Genomic DNA, 26,220 nt, shown 5'->3' on the forward strand with positions numbered 1-26,220 from the left:
TGTGTTGCCTTTCTCATAGATGCAGAGGGAAAAAGGAGCCCCTTGGAGGTATGGGATTTTGAGGTTCCCCTTCCCCTTCTCCCACTCCTTGCAGGCAATCTACAAAATTAACACTTGTAGACGTGATTCCTCCTTTTTTTTCTAACATGCTTTGATCAGCAGAAAGGTAGTTAATGAAGTTGACATTTAAATTACTGGGCATCTGAGCTAACTCCCAACTGAGATCAATGTTCACACATCTCAAAGCTGTTATTGCAGGCTCCCTGCAAAGCTAAAATAGGCTTTCACTAAAACAGTCTGGTCAGGGCTATCACTGCCACCAAAAATGTCAAAAGTAACCTATTAATGCTCATGCCTAGCATTTGAGGCTCCTAAGAGCAGGTAAGATTCCAACGAGCCCAAGTCTGATGGGTTGGTGGTGGGCTCCCAAACTTAGCCTTCCTCAGTCTCTCTTCTCAGCACTGTTGTGTATAGGTAATGGGAAGCAGAAGGGCTTGTGGGGCTACAGTCTTTTCCCACTGCTGCCGTTTTGGCAGTTCACAACCATAATCTAAACATTCATTATGACTTGCCTTCAAAATTAGACTAATAGTAGTGCTCAAATTTCAGAGTAACAGCCGTGTGAGTCTGTATTCGCAAAAAGAAAAGGAGTACTTGTGGCACCTTAGCGACTAACGAATTTGTTTGAGCATAAGCTTTCGTGAGCTACAGCTCACTTCATCGGATGCATACCATGTGAGCTGTAGCTCACGAAAGCTTATGCTCAAATAAATTGGTTAGTCTCTAAGGTGCCACAAGTACTCCTTTTCTTAGTAGTGCTCAAAGATGATTTGCTCAAGAGGCCTACCGAAAAGTGTAAACACCTTAACTAGGTACTTCCTGAAGATACTTCTCTTTGTACGTTAAAGGACAAATGCCTTGTTTTTCTGGAGAGTAACTTTCTCCCCTTCTCTTTTCTAAATGTAGAAAGGAGATTCTTTGTTCAAACTATCCTAAGAAGCTTTTCTGTTTCATGTTTTTTTTAATGTAGCTACAAAAGTCTAGGCAGCCTCTAGCCAGCAAAACAGTGTTGATGGTTTTCATTCTTAAATAACTTTTAACAGTGAAGCAATTTGGTTTGAAATGATGGATGTTTTGCCTCTAAGTGAAAATTTCTTAATAAATAAAATTTTCAACTCCTAGGCTACAAATGCGTATGTGCACATGCTTTGCTTTCAAGCATTTGAGTAGTCCTATTGAAGTCAGTGGGACTGCTTATGTGACAAATTACCTCTCTGCTTAAGTGCTTGCAGGATCAAAGTCTTAACTTTCAGTATTTTGTTTTTGTCTATAACAGTTTTGTAAAAATCAAATAAGAGACTCTCAGGCATTTTAATAAACCACCATGTGTTATTTCATTATAGTACACATTTTCAAATGCATTTGACAAAGTCTCAACTGGATTTAAATCATGATTATCTTAAAAAACAAAACAAAACAAAACAAAAAAAAACCTACGCAAAACACCACCCACCTAAGGAATTTAAACAATTTTAAATTGCTTCACCCTTAATTTGCTATTTTTTAGGTAAAATAGTGAAAGAGAACATAAATGTTACATGACGTACATTTGCAATGACAGTTTCAGTATCTCAAAATACGTTCTCTTGTGTTTTTTGGGAGGCCCATACTAACACTTCTAGAAAACTTTTAAAAACTATTTGCCAGAATATTTTTAAGGATGTCTTCATATATGATCACCCTCTCCTTTTTCCAGTGCAAATTGTCAAGAGAGCCATTATATCTCTTAAATGGTGGATTAATTTCTGGATTATATTACAGTAATTTAAAAATTTTATGCCTTTTTGAATAGGAGAAATGGTTGTCATAGTAGTTAAGCATTTCATTTTTTATTTGTGCATTTACATCCTTTTTTTATAACCTTTCATTTTCTGCATTGTTGAGTCATAATTCCGAGATGAGTATTCAGACTCATGATCAGATTGTAGTGAATTATGAAGAGCCCTGATTGTTGAGTTGAGACAGTTTGCCTAGAAGTGTGGGAAAGATGTGGACTTTAAGACACTACAGACTTGAAAATCACACTTTTGAATAGTTTTCAAATCTACTATTGTTACAAATAGCCCCGAAGATTACTGTAATGAACATTAGAGAGGGAAAAGGGTTTTTTGTTGGTTTAGTGTATTTGAAAGCATTTTGTACACATGCAGTTTCACTGTTTTCCCTGTACAGTTGTTTTTACCTATTATTTGTATGGTTCTTATCATAGCAAGGTGAGGAGAAAAACTAAAAACAAAAATAGACAAAAATTGACAGGATGACTCAAGTGTGTGTAACACTTGAAACTGAAATTTGCATTTCGTATTGATGGTGTTGCTTTTAGATGGGGTCTGATTTGACTGATGAAGGGAGAGTTTAATTTCATTCTCGGATATGTACATATGTGTTGCCAAGGGGATCAACAGAGTAAAAGCAGATTAAGTTTAAATTGTCACTTGCATTATGTGCAAAATTCAATTAGCAAGTATCTTTTTCAAGTTTGTGACCTTTTTAAAGTCTCTAGCTTTCTAGGGTGCCAAAAGAATTTCCTAAACTTGAGTTTAGGTTGTGTACTTGATGAAAGATGGGGTGAATTTGCCATATCAAGCTTAAAAATTGTAAGTATAGAACTAAAAATATAAAACATGGCACTGTTCATCCTGGATTAAACCTCTCAGAAGAGTTTCATTGTCATCTGCAAATGGCAACAGTTACAAGCTGCAGGAGTTGACAAACTAACATTAATGTGAAATAAACATTTTTCAGGCAATAGCACTGCATAACATATTGTAGTTGCCTTAAATTGTTAACCAACAATTAAGTACAATTACAAGAGGACCAAAGTGTCAGTGATTTCCTACTTGATTAAAAAAGTGTTCTAAAAAATCATGTTTTATCGTGGTTTGATACATTTTTAAAGGAATAATGGAAATTCTAGTGGTCTAACTTTTGTGTAATTTTTTTCCTCAGGTGGCTTTTCCACTGTGTTCCTGGTGCGTACCCATGGTGGAGTACGCTGTGCATTGAAACGAATGTATGTTAATAACGTGCCTGACCTCAACATTTGCAAAAGAGAAATAACAATTATGGTAAGTAAAGCAACTATTTGATGGTATGCAGCAGGCATGGATTTGAATGGAAATTTTGCAGCTTTATTTTTCTAGAGGGGTGAGATTAGGAATATAGATATCCTCTACTTTTGGAAGATGGAGTGTGAATTGTGCTTTAGTTACTCTTAGCTGGTCAAGGAGTAGAATTGGAGAGAAACTCTTGTGAACCCCTTCTCTCTCAAAGATGATTTCAGTGCATCTCAGCAGCAGCCACAAATGCAGCAAATATAAACATATAATACTGAATGAAGAGGTGGGTAAAAGTCTTTATCTCTGATTCAGGATTATATCTGGAGTGACTGATTTGTGAAGGTCAAGTGCAGGCACCTTTGCTGGTGTTAATGCAACAAGCCACGGGGGCAATGTGCAAATGCTTTAGGGCCCAACCTTGCAGTATTAAAACTCATTTTTTAGCAATCTCAGTATTAGTATCTCTATTTGTACTCAATAGCCTATGTTAGAATTTCTTCACTGAACGCTGTTGTTTCCTGAAAGCTATTGCTAATGTGTTCATGCTCTTCAACCTTCTGACTCCTAGTTAAAAGGTTTGAGAACATGCAAATGTACTGCTCTAGTCTTATAAGACGAACTCTCTTCCATGTATAAAAGAGAATATGCACACTACCAAAAAAAAAAAAAAAGAGAGAGAGTAACAGTAAGACAGCATATCCCTTATCCTTCTAAATTTTTTACCTTGTGAATCATGTGAAAGAGATCCTCTCATTGACCGCCTCCTTTCCAAACCTCAAAATCACAATTCCCCGTACAATTGAAGTGTTACATGTAACTGGTAACATTAAAACTGTTCTAAAGTATAATTCTGTAACAGTGATGGTAAAAATAGCAATGTAGGTTTCCACAGTTAGTCTGTTTCTGTGTCAAATGTGTTCTGTTTACAACTAAAAAAAATTTTCTGCCAGATCTGTGAACTCTAACTGTAAGCTCTGAAAGTACTGTATGTGACAATCAAGGTTCTGCTGGCTAAATGGTGCTTGTAATGGGGTTGTCAAGCGATCTAAAAAAATTAATCGTGCAATTAAACAGGAGTGGTATACCATTTATTTAAATATTTTTGGATGTTTTCTACATTTTCAAATATATTGATTTCAATTACAACACAGAATACAAAGTATATAGTGCTCACTTGATATATATTTTTTATTACAAATATTTGCACTGTAAAAAACAAAAGAAATAGTGTTTTTCAGTTCACCTCATGCAAGTACTGTAGTGCAATCTGTTTATCATGAAAGTTGAACTTTCAAATGTAGAATTATGTACAAAAAATAACTGCATTGAAAAATAAAACAATGTAAAACTTGAGAGCCTACAAGTCCACTCGGTCCTACTTCAGCCAATCGCTCAGACAAACAAACTTGGTTACAATTTGCAGGAGATAATGCTGACCGCTTCTTGTTTACGATGTCACCAGAAAGTGAGAACAGGCGTTAGCATGGCAGTTTTGTAGCTGGCGTTGCAAGATATTTATGTGCCAGATATGCTCAACATTTGTAGTCCCTTCATGATTTGGCCACCATTCCAGAGGATATGCTTCCATGCTAATGATGCTTGTTAAAAAATAATGCATTAATTAAATTTGTTAGTGAACTCCTTGGGTGAGAACTGTATGTCTTTGGCTCTGTTTTACCCGCATTCTGCCAGATATTTCATGTCATAGCAGTCTCGGATGGTGACCCAGCATGTTTGTTTTAAGAACACTTTCACAGCAAATTTGACAAAATGCAAAGAAGATACCAATGTGAGATTTCTAAAAATAGCTACAGCACTGGATCCAGGGTTTAAGAATCAAAAGTGCCTTCCAAAATCTGGGAGGGACGAGGTATGAAGCATGCGTTCAAAAGTCTTAAAAGAGCAACACTCAGATGCGGAAACTACAGAACCCGAACCACCAAAAAAGAAAATCAACCTTCTGCTGGTGGCATCTGACTCAGATGATGAAAATGAACATGCATCGGTCCGCTCTGCTTTGGATTGTTATCAAGCAGAACCCATCATCAGGAAGGATGCATGTCCTATGGAATGGTGGTTGAAGATGAAGGGACATATGAATCTTTAGCGCATCTGGCACTTAAATATCTTGCGATGCCGGCTACAACAGTGCCATGCAAATGCCTTTTCTAACTTTCAGCTTGTAGCAATCTAGTCTGCAGTCTGGTTCTACAGGTGTAACTGATTGGAACCCGGTAAACCATTCTGATGTGCAAAAAACCCTCCAACCCCAACCTGGTTTAATTTGTTAGTTTTGAAGTTTCTACATGAGAAGAAAGCAGTAAGAACTTTATATTTTAAACTATATGCAATGAGTAGATATCTTAAGATGGTACATTTTTTTACGCCAACCCACACTCTAGACACAATATAGAAATAATATGAAGGGTGTAGCTGCTTGGTTATGTGCCCTCACTTAGTATCAGTGGTGCAAGTAGAAATCATTTCTTTCGGGTACGCTGCCCTCATGGGAGGGGCACAAAGGGTGGGGGGCGCATGTGACCTCCACACAACCTGGGGCCCCCGCATTCTACCTGTTCCCTCCCCATGATCCACATCCATCCCACGTTAGCTGGCTCATAGTTGAATTTAAACTAAAGAAATAACAAAGGTAGATGTGAAGCAAACATGCAGGATGCAGAAGTTTTTTTTTTTTTTTTTGTTTTTTTTTTTTAAGTAGGTCAGAAAATCCTTTAGAACCCGTAACAGTCCTGTACTAGGCTACAACAACCAGGGCAGAATTTCTGTGAAAGGCGCACAACACCCACATGTACTGCCTTTACTATAATTGTATCAAGTCCATTCTGAACAACATCTAATACATGAAGCATATTGTATATGGCTGCATATTCACGGGTCCATGGCTTTGATCTGATGTTTCTTCCTGGTGAGCAACAGATCTTTCAAATGTACTGTACAACTCTTTTAAAGATCCTTAGAGCAGGGGCGGGCAAACTTTTTGGCCTGAGGGCTGCATCGGGTTTCTAAAATTGTATGGCAGGCTGGTTAGGGGAGGTTGTGTGTCCCCAAACAGTCAGGCATGGCCTGGCGCCCCCTGCTTCTCACCCCCGACAGTCCGCCCCCATCTCCCTCTTGGGACTTCTGCCCCATGCAATCCCCCTGTTCCCTGATGGCCCCCCAGGGACCTCTGCCCCATCCACTCCCCGCTCTCTGTCCCCTGACCGCCCCCAGACCCCCTGCCCCTAACTGCCCCCCGCCTCCCCATCCAACTCCCCCCTCTCCTTCCTGAATGCCCCTTGGGACCCCTGCCCCATCCAACCACCCCTTCTCCTTGACTGCCCCTGGACTCACTGCCCCCTGCTACCCCATCCAGTCCCCCTCTCTCCCCCCGGGAACCCCTGCCACATCCAACCACCCCTTCTCCCTGTCCCCTGACTGCCCCCAGAACCCTTGCCCCATCCACCCCCCCGCTCTCTGTCCCCTGTCCGCCCCTGGACCTCCCCGCCCCTAACTACCCCTCACCGCCCCATCCAACTCCCCCCTCTCCTTCCTGACTGCCCCCCCCCCCCCCGGACCCCTGCCACATCCAACCACCCCTTCTCCCTGTCCCCTGACTGCCCTCAGAACCCCTGCCCCTGGCTGCCCCCCGCCATCCCATCCAACCCCCCCTCCTTCTGGACTGCCCCCCCGGGACTCCCGCCCCCATTCAACCACCCTGTTTCCCGCCCTCAGAGTGCCCTGATCCCTATCCACGCCCTGATCTCTATCCACACCTATCCCTACCCCCTGACGACCACCCCCGAACTCCCCTGCCCTCTACCAACCCCTCCGCTCCCTGCCTCCTTACTGCACTGCCTGGAGCACCGGTGGCTGGCGGCGTGGCTGCACCAGGACAGGCAGCAGCCCAGCATGGAGCACTGGGTCAGGCCGGGCTCTGCAGCTGTGCTGCCCCAGGAGCTCACAGCCCCGCTGCCCAAAGCATGGCGCCGGCAGAGCAGTGAGCTGAGGCTGCGGGGGAGGGGGAATAGCGGGGGAGGGGCTGGGGGCTAGCTGCCAGGAGCTCAAGGGCAGGGTAGGATGGTCCCGCAGGCCATAGTTTGCCCACCTCTGCCTTAGAGCATGACAAGTGATCCTAATCAAAGGGATTATTAAAGACCAGTATTTCAAAAAGTTCTCTTGATTCTGACAATGCCACCATGTTCTCCATAAATCTATGGGAAGACAAGGGTCTTAATTCTTTTATATAGGAAAACTATCCCTGTGAATGATAATTGGAAGTTGTTTAAGAACGCTTTACTAGATGTTCCAAAAGCCACAATCAAGGAAGAAGGCAGTATTGGTTAGAAAACTGACCCAATTTAGAAGGGAAGTGACACAGCTATAAATAATAATTAAAAAAAATAGATGGAAGAAAGGAGACGTTGATAGCAATCAATATAAACCGAAAGCTAGAATTTGTAGAAAATTTATCAGGGAACAAAGGAACACCAGGAGAAATCTATCACTTGCAGAGTTATGGACAATGAATTTAAAAAAAAAGTATATTAGTTACAAAAATAATCCTGACAATGGCTTTAGTCCATTATTAGAGGACAATGGTAGAATTATTAATAGTGCAGAAAGGGAAAAAGTGTTCAATACATATTTCTGTTCTGCATTTGAGAAAAAACAGATGATGTTGTCTCATATGAAAATACTCTTTCCATTTCACTGGTATCTCGGGAGCATATTGAATAACCGCTGTTAAAGATTTTTAAATCAGCAGGCCCAGATAACTTGCATCCTAGAGTTTTAAGAGCTAACTGAGGAGCTTACTGGAACTGGACTGGTAATGTTGATTTTCTATAAGTCTTGGAACGCTGGTGAAGTTCCAGAAGAGTGGCAGAAAGCTAATGTTATGTCAATACTTAAAATGGGTAAACGAGATGACAAGGGTAATTATAGACCTGCCAGTCTGACATTGATCCCAGGCAAGATAATGGAGCACCTGATATGGAACTTGATTAATAAAGAATCAAAGGAGGGTAATATAATTAATGCCAATCAACATAGGTTTATGGAAAATAGATCCTGTCAAAGTAACTTGATATCTTTTTTTAATGAGATTAGATGCTTGAGTAATAAAGGGAATAGTGTTGATGTGATATACTTTGCCTTCTGTAAGGCATTTGTCTGGGTACGGCATGATATTTTGATTAAACAACGAGAAAGATGAAAAATTAACATAGCACCCATTAAATAGATTTAAAGTTGGCTAACTGATAGGTCTCAAAATGTAACTGTAAATGGGGAATCATCATCAAGCATCTAGAGGGGTCCTTCAGGGACCGGTTCTTAGCTCTACACTATTTAGCATATATTTATCAATAACCTGGAAGAAAACAAAATCATTACTGATAAAGTTTTCAGATGACCCACAATTGAGGGAGTGATTAAATAATGAAGAGGACAGGTCACTGGTACAGAGTGGTCTGGATTGCTTGGTAAATTGAGCATGCACAGACAATGTGTGGTTTAATATAACTAAATGCACACATCTAGGAACAAAGCATGTAGGCCGTGCTTACAAAATGGGGAACTCTATGCTGGGAGGCAGGGACTGAAAAATATTTGAGGGTCATGGTGGATAATCAGCTGAACATGGGCTCCCACTGCGACGCTGTGGTCAAAAGGCCTAATGTGATCCATAGATGCATAAACTGGGTAATCTAGGGTAGGAATAGAGAGATAATTTTACCTCTGTACTTGCCACTGGTGTGACTGCTGCAGGAATGCTGTGTCCAATTCTGGTGTCCACAATTCAAGAAGAGTATTGAAAAATTGGAGAGGGTTCAGGAGAGAGTAATGAGAATGATTACAGGATGAGAAAATCTGCCTTAGAGTGATAGACTCAAGGAGCTCAATCTATTTAGTTTAACAAAGAAGGTTAAGGAGTAATATGTTTATGTCTATAAGTACCTACATGGGGAATAAATACTTAATAATGGGCTCTTCAATCTAGCGGACAAAGATATAGCATGATCCAATGGTTGGAAGTTGAAGCTAGACAAATTAATACTGAGAATTAGGCGTACATTTTTAATAGTGAATAATTAATTTATTGAGGGTTGTAGTGGATTCTTTCTCACCACCATTTTAAAATCAAGATGGATCTTTTTCTAAAACATATGCTCCAGGAATTATTTGGGGGAAGTTATACAGCGTATGTTATATGGGAGGTCACCTTTGATGACTGCAATAGACCCAGTTGGCCTTGGAATCTATGAAGGTAGGACTGGGAAATGTCCAGTATATACTGCTTTTGGATACTTAACTAGCTGGAAAAGAGAATGTTGTCATAGTAAGAGCTGGTTTTGGACCCTAATAAATAGTTGCTTGATCAGGTCTTTCTCTAGTGGGGTACATTAGAGGTGGAGCTCTTTGCCGCTAATTATAAAAAGAAGCTCCTGCACCAAGTGAAGGCTCATATGGTGTAACTCTCACATCCTTTTGTGAGGGAAAGCTCTCATAACTTTCCACTAGTCCTCTTAGAAGCAAGGACTGTGACAGCTGTGGAAACTGTCAGGCATGGATCAAGTTGCCTGAATTTTGGCTTATTGTCCGTTAGTCCTTTTTAATGTAACACACAGTCCATGAATGTTTGCAGTGTATTATGATTATAGCTGCAAAATCTTAACATTTTTGAGTTTGTCTTAATGATGAAATTAACAGAGAACATTTTTCTTTTGACATGAGCTTAGTGTTTATAAAGTTTCCAAACTGACAGCACTGTAAATTACTACCTACACGGGTGCAGCATAAATAGTGGCAATCCAAGCATGTTCACACTGTCCTGCCCATGGTATGTAAGTCTTCTTTTGGAGGAATTATGTTTATGCTCTATTTGATCCTTGGTGCTTAGCTGAGTCTAAGATGGGGTTGACTGCTAATATTTTCTTTGAAGTGGGCACCTGTCCTCTGGGAATCGTAGTTGGCACCTACTCGCTTGACATAAGCTCCTAAGTAGCTATTAGAATGTTTTTTCAACAGTTACCTAGGACGTTTCAAGCATGGTGTAGAGATGAAAGACTCCATATCCCAAGAATCCTCCAGTCTTCTATATAGACGTATCTTTATACTTTCTAGAGTTTATTTAAACGTTTGTTATTCAAAATGTGATGTGTTGTTTTTTTTTCCGGTTTCAGAAAGAACTCTCTGGGCACAAGAATATTGTAGGCTATTTGGACTGTGCTGTTAATTCTGTTAGTGACAATGTGTGGGAGGTGCTCATTTTAATGGAATATTGTCGAGGTAAGTAAACTACTGTTGGAGTTCTTATTTTTTATGAACATAAGTAAAGCATTCTTAAAGTTAGAGTCCAGGGTTATCTCCTAAAATGTGACATGTATTTTGGTAAAGACCACATTTATTATCTTCCTAATTAAGGTCAAGACCACTGAAAACACTGTCACATTTGATTTTGTTCTTAAGTGCCAGAAAGAATGAATCTGGGAATATTGAAAAGCTCATCCTACACTGCTTTATATGAAGGTCTGACCAGAAAAGAGGGGGGGAAATTAAATGTTTACATAAATATGTAAAGTGTCCTTGTTCCCTCTAACAAATTTCAGAATATATTTGTATATTGATTTGGGAATGAAGACTTTGCAAAACTGAATATCTTTTCACTCATGAAACTGCTGCTCCAGATAATGAACTGTAAAGGCTACATGCTGTCTCATCATCCTGATCCCTTAAATTGTTTTAAATCAGTTTATTCGGTGGAGGGTGGAGGCCATGGAGGTCCAAATAATGGTATCTCATGTCCTGGTCTATAACAGTTCTTTTTGTTTTAGGCAATACAAGTGGCTTCAGAATCATTTCCTCTTTTTCAAATATTTAGTTTCTTTAATTTACAAGTACACCTCTACCCCGATATAATGCGGTCCGATATAACGTGAATTTGGATATAACGCGGTAAAGCAGCGCTCCGGGGACCAGGGCTGCTTTACCTCGTTATATCCAAATTCATGAAACAGCTGATTGGCGCGGCAAGCCTGGAAGGAAGGGAGGGAGCGGGGGAGAAGCGGAGCAGCGGCAGCGCACTCAGGGGAAGAGGCGGAGCGGAAGTGAGCTGGGGCGGGGAGTGGTTCCTCTCCCTGCCCCGATATAACGCGGTCTCACCTATAAGATGGTAAGATTTTTTGGTTCCCAAGGACCACGTTATATCGGGGTAGAGGTGTATAGTTTGGGTTTTTCCCCCTTTTTTGTATAGAAATGTATTCCAGTAGTTTAGCTCAAATGTAGAGAAGTGTTAGGATCCAGTTACAGTGAATCTGGAGAAATGCTTGGATTTCAAAGTAACTGTGTCTGCTCCATGTGAAAATAAAATGTTCTGCATAAGCCTGCGCATTAGGTGCTTAAAATGCTTCAGGTGCCTTCCCTTTGAGGGTATTTGGCCTTTGTCTGCACTCAGCCAGTGCTGGTCAGTTGGCCTTCTGTGAACTGCCTGATGTGATATCCTTGGATCTCTGTTTTGAAAGACAAATCCGATTCTGTGTCATTGTAACTTGTGTGTATTCTCACTGTTGCTGTGAGGTGCACTATTGTGTGCTTCTGCAACCTTCTAGAAAGCTATGCTCATTGGGAGCCACGTGAGTGATGCTTTCATTGTGCTCAACATTTACAGCCTGAATTTACTTCATCTTCTCCTATTGGCTGAGGGTAAAGGGAATGTCTGCTGTAACCCTCAGATTTCCAGCTACCTTTTCTCTTGTTGTACTTAATTTAGATAGATAATTATAGTTCTTTGACTTTTCTGCACCATCATGTACGTGGTTTTGGCGATGGTTTTATCTCTGTGCTGATCATGTAGACTAAGAAAGCTCCTGCATTGTTCTGAAGCAGGTGTACAGAACTAAAACTAAATATTGCTCTTGTTCTCCTAAACTAAAGATGCTTTTCGATAGGGAAAAGGGGCACTGATCTGAGAGCCAGAAGACCATGCTTTTCCACTAATACTAATTCTTTTCATATTGCTTAATGAACAAGACCTGATACCTTCCCCCTTCTTAAGGTAGGGTTTAATCACTTCTCCCATCTTATAAAAAGGTCTTACAGGGTTTGCACAAGGTCACTTCTCCAGTAAGGCAGACCAGGTCTCATTCACTTAGCTACACTGCCTCAGAATTTTACCTAGGTTGGTACAGAAAATGAGTGAGATGTAACTCCATTAATTTCAGTTGAGATGGATGAGATTTGTGACATGGATTTGAAGCTTCTGGGTTCAAACCCTGTTGAAAATCCATGCAGGAGCTTGGTACAGTTGCACGTGATGATGTTAGGTGGTTTTTAAAAAATGAAAACTGAGGAAATTACATGAAAAAAACTGTTAAAAGGATATTAAATTTGTGAAGTTGAGCACTCAGATTACAAAAACAGTAGAATTCAAGTTGCTGTTTGTGCAGCTTCTGTTTGTCAAAATGCATCAAGGGGGAGACAGCCTTTAATTACATGATCACATACTTCCCTTGCTCAGGCCCTTGCCTCTGCCTCATTCAGTGCATAAGTAGGACTTTTGAATGCTTGACTTCGCAGTTTTAATAGTGGGTGAAGTAATATCTTTTCTAGGACCAACTTCTGTTGGTGAAAGAGACAAGCTTTCGAGCTCCACACAGATCATCCACGTTGTTTCTCTAATATTCTTGGACCAACACAACTACAACAACACTGCAAACAGTTTTGATAGTGTCTTTTAAACATATGTTTATATAGTATAAGTATAGATTGCAGCTGTTCATGTAAAAATTGACTCAATTCAGCTCAAATTTTGAGTCGTGTTTTGATTTTGCACACTTCTGAGATTTAAACATCTAAATTTCAGTAAGTAAAATCTTAAAAATTTATGGCTTGTCCACTTGCTGATATTAATATAAGTTAACTAAACTGATATTACTTTTTTTTTTTTTTCTGTTTGCCAGAAGCTGGGAATGAGCAACAGGGGATGGATTGCTTGATGATTACTTGTTCTGTTCATTCCCTCTGGGGCACCTGGCACTGGCCACTGTCAGAAGACAGGGTACTGGGCTAGATTGACCTTTGGTCTGACCCAGTAGGGACATTCTTATGTTCTAAGAAATGTGGTTTTGAAACTAATGGGAGCTATGCTTCCTAGCGTCTGAAAGTAAGGCTCATAATCTCATAAAAGATAGTATTCTATGTGTAGTATAACTAAGCCCCTTCGTTTTCGGTTTAAACTGATTTTTACAAATAAAAAAAAATCCTAGGTTTTACAATAAGTATTCGTTTTTTTTTTTCTGATTTTCACCCTACGTTTGGATCATTCATATCTATATATAAAATATAACTTGTTTTATTAGGAAAATACAATACATTGCATGAGATATGTATTACGATAATACATTAGTCTGTGTGTGTATATGCAAAGGTGCCTGTTGAAGTAAGGTTATGTATTAGTCTAGAAGATGCACACAATAAACGAACAGGCACACGTTCAAGCTCCTGAAGTGCGTATGCATCTGAATGTATCTCACGCCCACCATGTACACATTTCAGGCTGTTAGCAGTTAACGGTTTAAAGCTCTGACACACTAAAGTCGGGAAAATCTGTATCAGAATACATTTCAGAACATAAAAGTTTAAAAAACTTTAAAAGTTTAAAAAACAACAAGGAAAACCAATGAAGTTGAGTGTATACAGTGCAAATGCTGTGGCCCAGTTACTAAAGTAAATATTTATAGGCTAATAGTTTTAAGTCTATAACAGTAAACTGTTTATTCAAATTAAAAGTTTTAGTTTGGGATTAGAGGTATATTGTTTTCTTAAACTCACAGTTGGCATTGTGTTTTGAGTTGTTTTAGTTCTGTAGCAAACCACATTGAATTCTATTAATCAAAGCATTAATCTACTCAATACTTTTGCCCCGTCCTTGTGTCCACCAAAATAAATACCGGTATTTGTCCATAAAAATTAATAGTTTTTTCCTCCAGTTTTCATCTGTTTTTGTCATTGTATTAATAAACGCAGATAAATTCCTGGGAAAAATAAAATAAAATAACTGAAAATGAAGGACTCTAAGTATAGCATGAGAATAATATGGTGAGCAATTCAAAAACTGCTGTTTCTAAATGTAAGTTTAACTTGATTGCAGTGTAGATGGAGTAGAAAATTAAGCTACTAATTAATGGAGAGCATAAATGTATTTCTCATTTGATCCACTGCTTTGAAGTCATAATTAATAGGTATTGGTGTCGGAATCGACCTAATGGGGACAGTCTTTTCCTTCTGAACTTCTCCCTGCTGGCACACTTGCTGAGTTAACTGCACCTTCCTTCCAGTATGTCTGCCTGCACTGAAGATAATAGGTGTTTTCTCTTTCGCTCTCCGTGAGATCCTTTTACAAGGGAGTTGCCTTTGGGAAACCAGTTTTTCCTTTATTTTTTCCACTTTAACGGAATATAATGCTAGAAATGACTCCATGATCACCAGAGATTACCAATAATCCAAGAACTTCCTCTGAGAATTTGGTGCTTATTCTGCCAGAGATATGTAACATAGTGGAGGGAGAACCATCAGTCCTTTCTGACCAAATCACAGTGTTACAGGATTTTTTTTCAATCTATTCTTTCTGAAATAGAAAAGGTGAATTGGTTTCTTCAGATAGCAGTTCTTGGGCAACAGATCTGTCAGCTGTCAATGCTTTTCAGGATAAAGATGTACATTTTAAAAAATAAAATTTTGTGTTCAAGAAAATTATTCCTTCTGCATGTGGAAATCTTGAGTTCAAAGACTATTGAATAGTCTCCATTGCATCTCTCTAATGTGATTAATTCAAATTTCTGGCAGTTACTCAGTGGTTGCTTTTTTCTCCTGAGTTATAGATGTTAAGGACAGAAGGAAGCATTATGATCATCTAGTCTGACCTTCTGTATAAAAAACCAGACCAGAGAATTTTCACCTATTGATTCCTGCATGCAGCCCCATACCTTTAAGCCTAGCTAGAATGTGTCATAGTATCATAGAATATCAGGGTTGGAAGGGACCTCAGGAGGTCATCTAATCCAACCCACTGCTCAAAGCAGGACCAGTCCCCAATTTTTGCCCTAGATCCCTAAATCGCCCCCTCAAGGATTGAACTCACAACTCTGGGTTTAGCAGGCCAATGCTCAAACCACTGAGCTATCCCTCCCCCTCTACAACTGTTTCTGTCATTGTGATACTCTTTGCGCTGGTACTTTTATTACTTTCCCTATATGGTGGTTGAGTGATAATGAATGTTTGTTACTTCTCATGAATTAGGACTCCTGTCTAGGACAGTGAATCCAAGAGAGGAGGGAAAAAAACAGATTTCTGACTTGCCTCCCTAATATGACTATAATTCTGAGGACATACTTTTCTTATATTTATCAACTAGTTTTTGTTTAGGCAGGTGAAGAAGCGGTGTCAGATGTCAAATATTGCAATAGTGGCATCTGCATAATAGTGGTTTATTTTCTATACTTCAAAATTATAACAACTTTTGTAGTTTTTGGGTCTTCTCAGCTTTGGAAGGATTTGGCGAAGGTCAGCAAGTGTGTTCGTGTGGGGAGGTTTCAGATTTCAGTTCCCAAAGATCCTTTTGCCACCATTGAGTGGGATTGGACACTGAATTACCTTCTGTTTGGAGCAGTGGATTCTTATTAGGAATCAATAAAATTAAGGGTAATTAACTTTGTCTGTTCTGTAGATGTACGGGGGATGGGGGTGTATTAGCCCTGTTTGAAAAACAGCAAGAGTGGTTGATTAAAAACTTGTTTAATTTTTTGACAAGAGGTTGAAACATTTTGAGTGCATATAGATAAGGTTTTAAATAGAAACACACTTTGTTAAATTCAAGGCCACACAACATATTGAAAGATCGTTAAAAAGAGTTGTTACTTTTACAAAGTTATGTTTCTGCTGTAGCGGGGCAAGTCGTAAATCAGATGAATCAGAGACTTCAGACAGGCTTTACTGAGCCAGAAGTGCTGAGGATATTTTGTGACACCTGTGAAGCTGTTGCCAGGTTGCATCACTGCAAAACCCCAATAGTTCACCGGGACCTGAAGGTAAGAGTTCCACTAAAAGGTAATGAGCTGAAATGTTTGCTGCTATTGAGCAGCTGACAAAAGACGACTTGTAATGTGGAGGACATCTCATAGTGTGCAAAAGCTGCCCACTTATATATGGGGAGAAGAACAAAGTCTGTCTGCAGAACCGTACCCAGAAGATTAAATGAAAAACGTTAGGTAGGTTAGGCATCACATTCTTGTAGAATAGATTTTGGCACTACTGGTGACCTAATGAGGTAATGATGAAGTTATTGTTTTACTATTAATGCTAAATTTCTTTAGAATGTTCAGAATATTAATACATGACAGGTTTGTTAACACTAACTGAAAATTAGAGGGAAGACTTAGCTGCTTTCTATAAAATTGGACACTACACTGTTTTTTGTCTTTCAGTTTGTCAATTTACCTGATTGTTTCATTTTTCCTTTTAAGGTAGAGAATATTTTGTTGAATGACAATGGAAACTATGTCCTTTGTGACTTTGGCAGTGCCACTAACAAATTCCTTAATCCTCAGAAAGATGGTGTTAATGTAGTTGAAGAAGAAATTAAAAAGTAAGTTCACTTAAACAGCTATTTGTAAGCACTAATTAATTCTCTTAGCAGCACAGAACTTATTATATGTTATGTACATTAATGGAAACGTAAGGGACTAGCTAGGAACAAATTAGTGTTCAGGGTGGTTGATTTAAGTGCACAACTCCTGAAGATACGTTCCTGTTGTTAACCACTTCCTTAGTAGTGATCAGGGCTATGCAAATACCTAAAATAGGCATAGCAAGATAGTAGGAATACCTGGTAATGTTGATGCTATTTCAATTAACCTACAGGCAATTCCTGCAAAGTTTAAAGTGAATACACTAACAGTAGAGTGTTAATTACAAAAAGTTTGATGCCCCCAGGTAATACATTAAACTTAGAATATATGCAATCTTGTGATACTTGTACTCTCTTGGCTCTTTCCCCCTAAGAACCTGCAGTGTTCTAAGCCTTGCTTCATTCCTGTTTAGGCCCCTGACCTGCAGTTTACAGCATACACGTGAACTATTGTACCAACATGTTGTTAATTACAGAATTGTGAGACCTTAGATTCAAAGTTATTTGATGTGCAAGTTTGTTAGCACATTGTTGAGACATCTGGGTGCTATTGAAAGACAACTAATAAGAACAGGCTCAATCAGCCTGCATGATTGCTGACACTGGAAAAAGGCTTCATACTAACTTACTAAGGTCTAGATCTGTCCTAAAGATGGATCTAGTAAGATCCACGTCATTTCCACTCTGTTTAATCAGAGAAATTGTGCATGTGTTCAAGTTTAAAATTTGTTTGTTTGTTTGCCTGCTAAAGATGGTTGGTGCTGAAGAGTAACTATGTATTATTCAGAACTTAAATGGAAAATAAATGTACACCTTTTTGAAACTACTACTTAAGATACATACATTTGGGAATGATATGTTACATTTTATAAACACACTGTTATTTGCTAATATGAGACTCAATATCCCTGGAATATGCTTAGTTTTTAACTAGCAAGAATCAGTTCAATGAAGTGAGCTGTAGCTCACGAAAGCTTATGCTCAAATAAATTGGTTAGTCTCTAAGGTGCCACAAGTACTCCTTTTCTTTTTGCGAATACAGACTAACACGGCTGTTACTCTGAAACCAGTTCAAAGATGTAACTTCAGCATCTGGGTTTGGCTTTGACTGCAAAATTTTTCAAGAAAAGTTACCAAAAAATAGTAGACATACTGCTATGAAAAAAATCACTCTTGGCTTTTCTAGCTCCATCTTTCTCTTTCCATGCTCCATATTTCCAGCATTAGCTTCATGTTGCTTAGAACTTCAATAGGAGACTGGTCTGTTAATGTGTATACTTTTAGAGTAGTGTGAGCAAAATATCAAAAAATAAGAGAAGTTAAAATGCCACAATCTAAGGTGTAATTTGGAAATAGTTTTTTCGTAGCTGCTTTTGAAGATAATCTATAACAAGAATTAAATATTTATCATTTCCCTGATTTTATTAAAATCAGGTGTTCAAGTTTGATACCTTTAGAAAAACTTTTTTGTGTTCATAAACTTGTTGTATTTGATTTGCAATAGTTATAACTTGTTGTAATTCTTCTAAGAGTATAGAAAAACAGCAAAAGGTTCTTTCCATAAAACAAAAAACTTTTGCTGAGCTATGAGCAGCATATCTACTGCCATGTCCGCATAGATGGTCAATGATCAATCCACACAGCATCATTTGTTGCTTACAGGAATGCTGTAATGACTTACTATTTTACATAGTAAGAAGAAAAGGAGTACTTGTGGCACCTTAGAGACTAACAAATTTATTTGAGCATAAACTTTCGTGAGCTACAGCTCACTTCATTGGATGCATTCAGTGGAAAATACAGTGGGGAGATTTATATACATAGAGAACATGAAACAATGGGTGTTACCATACACACTGTAATGAGAGTGATCACTTAAGGTGAGCAATTACCAACGGTGGGGGGGGTGGGGGTGGGTAATAAACAAGGGGAAATAGTTTTACTTTGTGTAATGACCCATCCACTCCCAGTCATAACATTCAAAAATCAGTCGGAGAACACTTCAGTCTCTTCGGTCACTTGATTACAGACCTAAAAGTTGCAATTCTTCAACAAAAAAACTTCAAAAACAGATTCCAACAAGAGACTGCTGAATTGGAATTAATTTGCAAACTGGATACAATTAACTTAGGCTTGAATAGAGACTGGGAGTGGATGGTTCATTACACAAAGTAAAACTATTTCCCCTTGTTTATTTCTTCCCCCTCCTCCCCCCCCCCCCCCCCCCCCCCCCGTAATAGCTCACCTTAAGTGATCACTCTCATTACAGTGTGTATGTGTGTATGGTAACACCCATTGTTTCATGTTCTGTATGTATATAAATCTCCCCACTGTATTTTCCACTGAATGCATCCGATGAAGTGAGCTGTAGCTCACGAAAGCTTATGCTCAAATAAATTTGATAGTCTCTAAGGTGCCACAAGTAATCCTTTTCTTTTTGCGAATACAGACTAACATGGCTGCTACTCTGAAACCTATTTTACATAGTGTATAAGTAATCTGTAGTGGGCAATTACCCATATTAAAAATGATTAGTGTATATTAGCTTATGAATGGTGGCTAATAAAGGTATACTGCAAATCTTCCATTTCATCTCAGTTCCACTTTACTTATTTTCTGCTAGGTATACAACACTGTCATACAGAGCTCCTGAAATGATTAATCTTTATGGAGGAAAACCAGTTACTACCAAGGCAGATATTTGGGTAAGTAATATAAAAGGTGGTCTAATTCTTGTAGAGTTGTTCTGCTTTATTAAGAGTAAAAGATTGATAAAAGGGAAGTTAACGTCTCAGAAAATACAAAATAAAGGCTTTGCAGTGAGAGAATAAGGTGTGGCTTTTTGCAGCAGAAGTAGTGTGTGGGAAATGGTGATAAAGAGAAATAGCTGTAGATAATGGCTTTGTCTTTTCCTACAGAAAATTATTGGCATACGTGATGTACTGTAAAAGGGGAATTATTATTTAGATTAGTATTTTTTTTCTTTAGCCTACTAGTGCAAAATGTAGGTAACATCAGTATTTTCCCTCGCTCTGACTCAGTTGTTAACAATGGCTTCAATAGAAACCTGTTTAAGTATGATTTAAATAAGACAGACTGAATAGGTGGCCAGCTCCTGTGCATTCAGCCCTGTCAGCGATGTTTAGTTCAGTGTGAAAAATAAGATTTTATTATCACTAATGATGTATAGTGAATATTTGCAGAGTGCATTAAAGATGAAGAGTGCTATATTTGCTGATTATTACACTATATATAATCAGAATGCAAAGTTCAGTAATAACCAGCTGGACATAATTTGAGTGTAAGGAGAAAAGTAACAATGAGAAAATAAGGTATGTAATACAAAAATAAATATTTGTAATGAGTGGCTGGTACTGTTCGTTAAACATCTTTTAGTTGCTAAAGAAACAAGGTGGATGAGCCACTCTCTTTTATTGTACTAACGTCTATTGGTGAAAGAGACAAGCTTATGAGCTATGGAGAGCTCTTCAGGTCTGGGAAAGATATGCAGAGGCCACAGCTAGCCTAGGTCAGCTGAGCTGGGCTGTGGGGTTATAAAATTTGCAGTGTAGATATTTGAGCTCAGGCTGGGATCTGGGCCTTGAGATCCTGTGAGGGGGGAGATCTGGCTTTGAGATTTGGTGCCACGAGTTCTTTATCGTAGTGTGTATCCAGAGTTTTGCAGCTAAATACAAGGTGGAAAAGAATTTGTTTAACATGAGTAGCTAATGTGCATTCTAAGGGACAATTAAGTCAACCTAAGTTAGGTCGACATATAGCAACCACAGTAATTAATGGGGCTTTTCATGTCCATACTGTGCCCTCTGTCGGTGGTGTGTCCTCACTAGGAGTGCTTCCACCGACTTAACTGTGTGGGGCATTGTGGGGTACTGACAGCTGGGGCTTTGGGGCTGACAGCCTGAGCTGTCGGCAATGCGGGGCTCGCAGCTGCAGCCCCACTCTACCCAGGGACGCACAGCCCAATATTTACATTATTATGTTAATAATGTAGCGTCTACATGGATGCTGTGTTGCCCTAACTATGTCAGACTAAGCACTATGCCTCTCACAGAAGTGGAGTTAAGTTGATATAGTGGGTGCCTTATATCCGTGGGAGCTAAATTTTAGGGTAGATCCTTATTAGATAAGGTAGCTTACCTTGACCTAACTCTGTAGTGTAGACCAGGCCTAAGAGACGGTTCAAGGAGAAGTGGACACGTTAACACCTCTTCAGTCATAGGTCTGTGAGAGTTCATTTGAGAGCATAGCGATGGTCTAGTTTCACCCACACATGATGATACCCATATAGGGTATCATTAAACAATTACAATCCATACTTGATGGGGACCACAGCCTGAAAAATCTTTTCTGAACCCTCTTTTCTGGCCTTAAAACAACCCCCCAGACTCACCAATCTCATGAATAGAGGCAAGCTCCCCACAGACCAGGACACATCAACTCAAACTGGTACTGGCCCTGCCATAACAGATGTAAACCCTGCAGAGTCAACTCTGCTCCTATAATGACAGGTTTCAGAGTAACAGCCGTGTTAGTCTGTATTCGCAAAAAGAAAAGGAGTACTTGTGGCACCTGATGAAGTGAGCTGTAGCTCACGAAAGCTCATGCTCAAATAAATTGGTTAGTCTCTAAGGTGCCACAAGTACTCCTTTTCTTTCTGCTCCTATAATGACCATTACCCACCATAACATACCTTTTAAGATCCACGTGTCCTACACATGCCTATGGCAACGAGGTGTACTTCATTCAGTCACTAAATACCCTAGTAACAACTGTGTGAATGAAACCAGTCATTACTCTCTCAAATGAACTCTCACAGAAAAGTGATAAGACAAAAACAACATTAATGGGCCAACACTTTTCACAAAACAATCATTCCATATCCTACCCCTCAGTCCTCGTTCTCAAAGAGAACCTGCATAATGCTTTCGAAAGATGAGCCTGGGAGCTTAAATTCCTAACCTTGCTAGACACAGAAATCATGGTCTCAATAAAGACGCTGGATTTAAGGCTGATTACAACAATCGGTAACCCTCTAGCCTGCTATTTTTTTTTGTCCTATGACTGCAGAGGTGTTCACAGGTCACTTTACCTTGAATAATCTCTTACAGTATGTGTTAACTGCTTATGCTAAACAATTGTTTCCACCTTGTAAATACAAGCTGTGATGCTGTGAGTCTCTTTCCCAGACTGGAAGAAAAGCTCTGTGTAGTTTGAAAGCTTGTCTCTTTCACCAACAGAAGTGATCCAATAAAAGATATTACCTCACCCACCTTGTGTTTCCACAATCCTGGGACCAACACTGCTACAACAACACTTTTAATTACTAAAACCACTGAGGAAATGAAGCGAGGGTAAATCTGATTACTATATGAAATATAACACTTTCATTGTCAACATCTGTAATACCTAATGAGGACTTAAGAACTTTTTCAGATCACTGAAATGGGAGAACAACTCCATGATTACTTTTTTTCTACATGCCAGACAGGTGCATCTTGAGTAGATTCCATCAAAAAGTTTATGGGAAAATAACATGAGCTCAAGGACTCTTATTTGTCAGTTTAGATGGTGGTTCTACACGTGCAATTTCGCTGTATAAACACATATTGGAATATTCATCTGAATTAAAAAAATAGATTTTTTTAAAATTCAAAAACAGACGTAAGTTTCCTCTCTGAATTTCTTTACGTTAACAGCTTAGTTGCTGTCTGGCATCCAGTTGGAGGGACAAAAAGCACTTGTAGAATTGCTTCAGATCATGTCATTGCTTACATCCCAAGTTATGTCAATGGAGTGTTAACTCAAAATGCTACCATGTTCAATGTCTATGCAGGCATTAGTAGTGACCAGCATTTAAGTTATTTATTAAATCTAGCTTCACTTTTTACACTGATTTATTGCCATTTAGACTTTGCAATGACAATACTTTTTTCTTTCTTCTCTTTTTTTTTTTAATTTTATTTTATAGGCACTTGGCTGCTTGCTGTATAAACTTTGTTTCTTCACACTTCCCTTTGGGGAGAGTCAGGTTGCTATTTGTGACGGAAATTTTACCATTCCAGACAATTCCCGATATACCCATAATGTACATTGTTTGATAAGTAAGTAGCTGGGCAGCACTTAAAATTGTTTTGTGTGAATTTATTAGACCTTACTACTAGTAACCTTCCCTACCTACAGTATGCACTTATAGTTAATGTCCTTTAAATCAGTGAATTTGAAGGTTTGCTTAAACATAATCTAACCTTGCCCTGGCACCACTTTTAGACCTTTGTTCTAAGTTCAGAAGAGTCCTTATCTCCACTGTCAGAGAAATCAAAGTAAATCTGTGGTTTTGCTGGGGAAGAAAAGGGGATCATTGCATTGAGGAAATCTTTTGAAAAGGAAAATTGTCTGCTCTGATGAAGAAAAAAAAACAAAACAGTTTCCTTTTAGTTCTTCTTCAAGTGCTTGCTCATGTCCATTCCATGAAGGGGTGTGTGCTCGCCACCTGCACCGGTGTTGGAATCCCCTCCCTCCCCCGTGGTATCCATAGGTGCTGGCTCTGGTGCCCTCTGGAGTCACATGCATATGTGCCCGTAGAAGGGACACCCCCTCCCCCCTTCAGTTCCTTCTTACCACCAGTGATGGTGCTGGAACGCTCCTCTTGCCTTAGCAAGCTGTATTGACCAGTGGTGGTTCTAGTTTTTTCTTGTTTATATACCTGTAAATAGTAGTAGTTTTAGTAGTTTCTAGGACTTCTTAGTGGTTAAGTGTAGTATAGATAGTCTCTGGAGAGACTTGGTCTAGGGACAGGGCATGCCCTGGTCCCTGGGCTTTAAGCCATGTGAGCGGTGTAAGAAGCCTATGCCAGTGAGCAATCCATGCTCCATTAGGTAATATAAAATATTAAAATTTTTCTTTAAAAAGGTATCCCTGTCTGAGATCTTTCACCTTCCTCAAGATCTTCCCTACAGATCTCCCCATTGTTTACAGCGTCTCTTCTCCTCCTTGCTGAAAACTTACATTGAGGACAGCCCCCCCAAAAAACTTTTTGATAGGACAACCAGCTATATCTGTAAAATTTTCAACATTGGTTATTGTATAAGAATCTAAGTAATATATAGTGTCTTCAGTAAAACTAGTTACCTGTGCCAGTCTTTTTTAAATAATCAGTTTTGAGCTACCCCCGCTTTGTGAGGAATGTTGAGTTTACTCCTGAGCTAACTTAAAAAGACAGAATCGCAGCTAGGATGGAAAAAACATATGTTTTGAAAGGATACTTATGCAGTATTTGCAAGGATACTTTTGCAGCAAGGAGCAAGAAATGCATTTCTTTTTAAAAAGAGTGTTTATAGAACACACTGGTAATACCAGAATTCTGCAGATATCCATAAAACCATGCTGAGATATAGCACAGAATTTCCCCTGCACTTCCTTGCAATGCTCCCAAATATAGCCCTATATTGCTCTAATCAATTTAATGAAGAAGCTACCATAGACAGAAAAACAAACAAAATTTTAAAATTCTGGGGAAAAATCGTGTTTAAATCGTAGACCTCATAACTTTAAGTAATTATTATTTAAGTACTTGAAATGTACCTCTACACACTCACTTTTTTAAAGAATAAAAACAGTGTTGCCTTCTTTGTCGATAAAGCAAGATGTGTTCTAGAAAATGTTGTCCATCTAGACCAGTCTTACATTTCTGTTTGGTTTGCTTTCTACCTGGAGAAAAGTAACAAAAAGTAGGAACAGAACTCTCATCAGAATTAACTCCAGATACCTGGCTGTGCACACCAGAGATGAGGAAGAATCTCTCACTTGAAACTTACATTTAATTTGAGACAATCACTCTTTCAAATCAGATCTGTTTAGTTCTTTATTCTTATGACCTTTCTTGATTCCTAGAATGAATGTTGTCATATTTCAGTTGGTTTCCCAGGTTGCCAGGAAGGCTATTACCCCAAAACTGTTTGATAAAGCCTGGGCTGATGCAAATTATACTTTTAAAGTTTCCTGACATGTTCTTGCTATAAACTTCTTGTTCAGAATCTAAGAAAGATTTTTCTATTTTTATAATTGTTTCTGTATTTGACAGCTTATTAAATGATGAGCTCAGTATGCTGACTTCACTGGCAAATTTCTGACCAACGTGTACTTTAATAGGCTGTAACTTATCGTGTAGTCTTGGTTCACACAAGACTACAGGATGAGTCCAAATATGCCTCTAAATCCTTCTGAGCCCTAGGCATCTATCTTTTTAACCTTGAGTTTGTCAAAAGCTTTGTTGTGACATACCTCTTTCAGAGGAGGGCTGCACACAGTTTCTCCCAGCTGCAGTATATTACTTCTGTTAGCTTGGGGAACTTAATAGAATTGAGGTCCTAATTGTGCCCCGACACCCCCACACACACACTACTTGCAATGTCTGAAACTTCTTTCTCAGGTGCTTCTGATGCCATCATTTCCAGCAATTTTGCACCAGGCTAGGATCATGTGGTGGTGACACTGCAACTTTTCCATCCTATCTTACGCTGTTCTTGTCATCTTTTTTAAATGGTATTTCCCCAGCCTTTTTGACTAAACTCTTGGATTATTGCAAATATGTGAAATGAGGCTAGATCTCATTTTTAGGGTGAAATTTGCTAATGTTTTACTACAGTAGTGTCCAATCTCTTAATCCTGAGGGCCAAGTGTATTTCAGAATGGTCAGGAGTCTACAATCAATATTTTGGGGCTGATTCTCTGCACTGTTCTCTCTCTGCACCGTTCAGGATTTACCACGATGTAGGGAAGTCTTCTAGCTCTACACCTGTTCTAGCTCCTGCATAGAGGGAGGCATAGCTCCTGAAAAGGGAGCATCTGAGTGGTTGGGGTGGACACTTGAGTTGGAATGAACACTTGGGCTGTGCCCAGTTGGCATATTGTCCCTTGGGGACCACAGCCAGCAGACATAAGTTGAGGCATTTCCCAGGGCAAAGAATTGGGGAACTGTAACAGGGTGGTGTTGCTCAACTTCTCCTGGCCTGCCCTGCATGGGAGAGGAGAGTGGTATTTTGCTTAGTGCGCCCTTAAGCTCAGGCAGAGCTAGTGAAGCTGTTATGCTGCCCTTTCTGGGGCTTCCACGCGGAAGCAGACAGTGGAGCAGTCAGAATTTTTCTCTCCTTGGTGATGTGATGAAGGAGATAGAACTGCAGCCGGGAAGGGACAGCAGCAGCTCAGAGCACTCGCACCTCAGAGGTGTTGTAGGGGAAGTAGCACGAGACAGCGTGTCCTGTGTCCTCCCTGAAGTGATGGGTTTGTTTTGAACACTTCATTTTTTAAAATTGCACTTGTTTAGGAACACATTTTTCATTTGGAGTCAAATATCATTTTTTCTTCATGTAGTGACCCTCCAGGCCACCAACTGGCGTC

At 39.3% G+C, this 26,220-nt stretch overlaps 1 protein-coding gene across 2 annotated transcripts in view; it reads left to right on the plus strand.

The window, feature by feature from the left end:
* BMP2K (BMP2 inducible kinase) overlaps positions 1-26,220 on the plus strand; it is a 105,888-nt gene that overhangs the window by 28,050 nt on the left and 51,618 nt on the right. For both annotated transcript variants that reach the window (XM_077814925.1, XM_077814926.1), the window contains exons 2-7: positions 3,010-3,128; positions 10,304-10,409; positions 16,062-16,204; positions 16,640-16,761; positions 19,427-19,508; positions 22,793-22,925. In XM_077814925.1, the coding sequence (XP_077671051.1) occupies positions 3,010-3,128; positions 10,304-10,409; positions 16,062-16,204; positions 16,640-16,761; positions 19,427-19,508; positions 22,793-22,925 (705 nt within the window). The remainder of the gene's footprint in view (positions 1-3,009; positions 3,129-10,303; positions 10,410-16,061; positions 16,205-16,639; positions 16,762-19,426; positions 19,509-22,792; positions 22,926-26,220) is intronic.

The sequence above is a fragment of the Eretmochelys imbricata genome, chromosome 4 (assembly GCF_965152235.1).
Source record: "Eretmochelys imbricata isolate rEreImb1 chromosome 4, rEreImb1.hap1, whole genome shotgun sequence".
NCBI lineage: Eukaryota > Metazoa > Chordata > Testudines > Cheloniidae > Eretmochelys > Eretmochelys imbricata.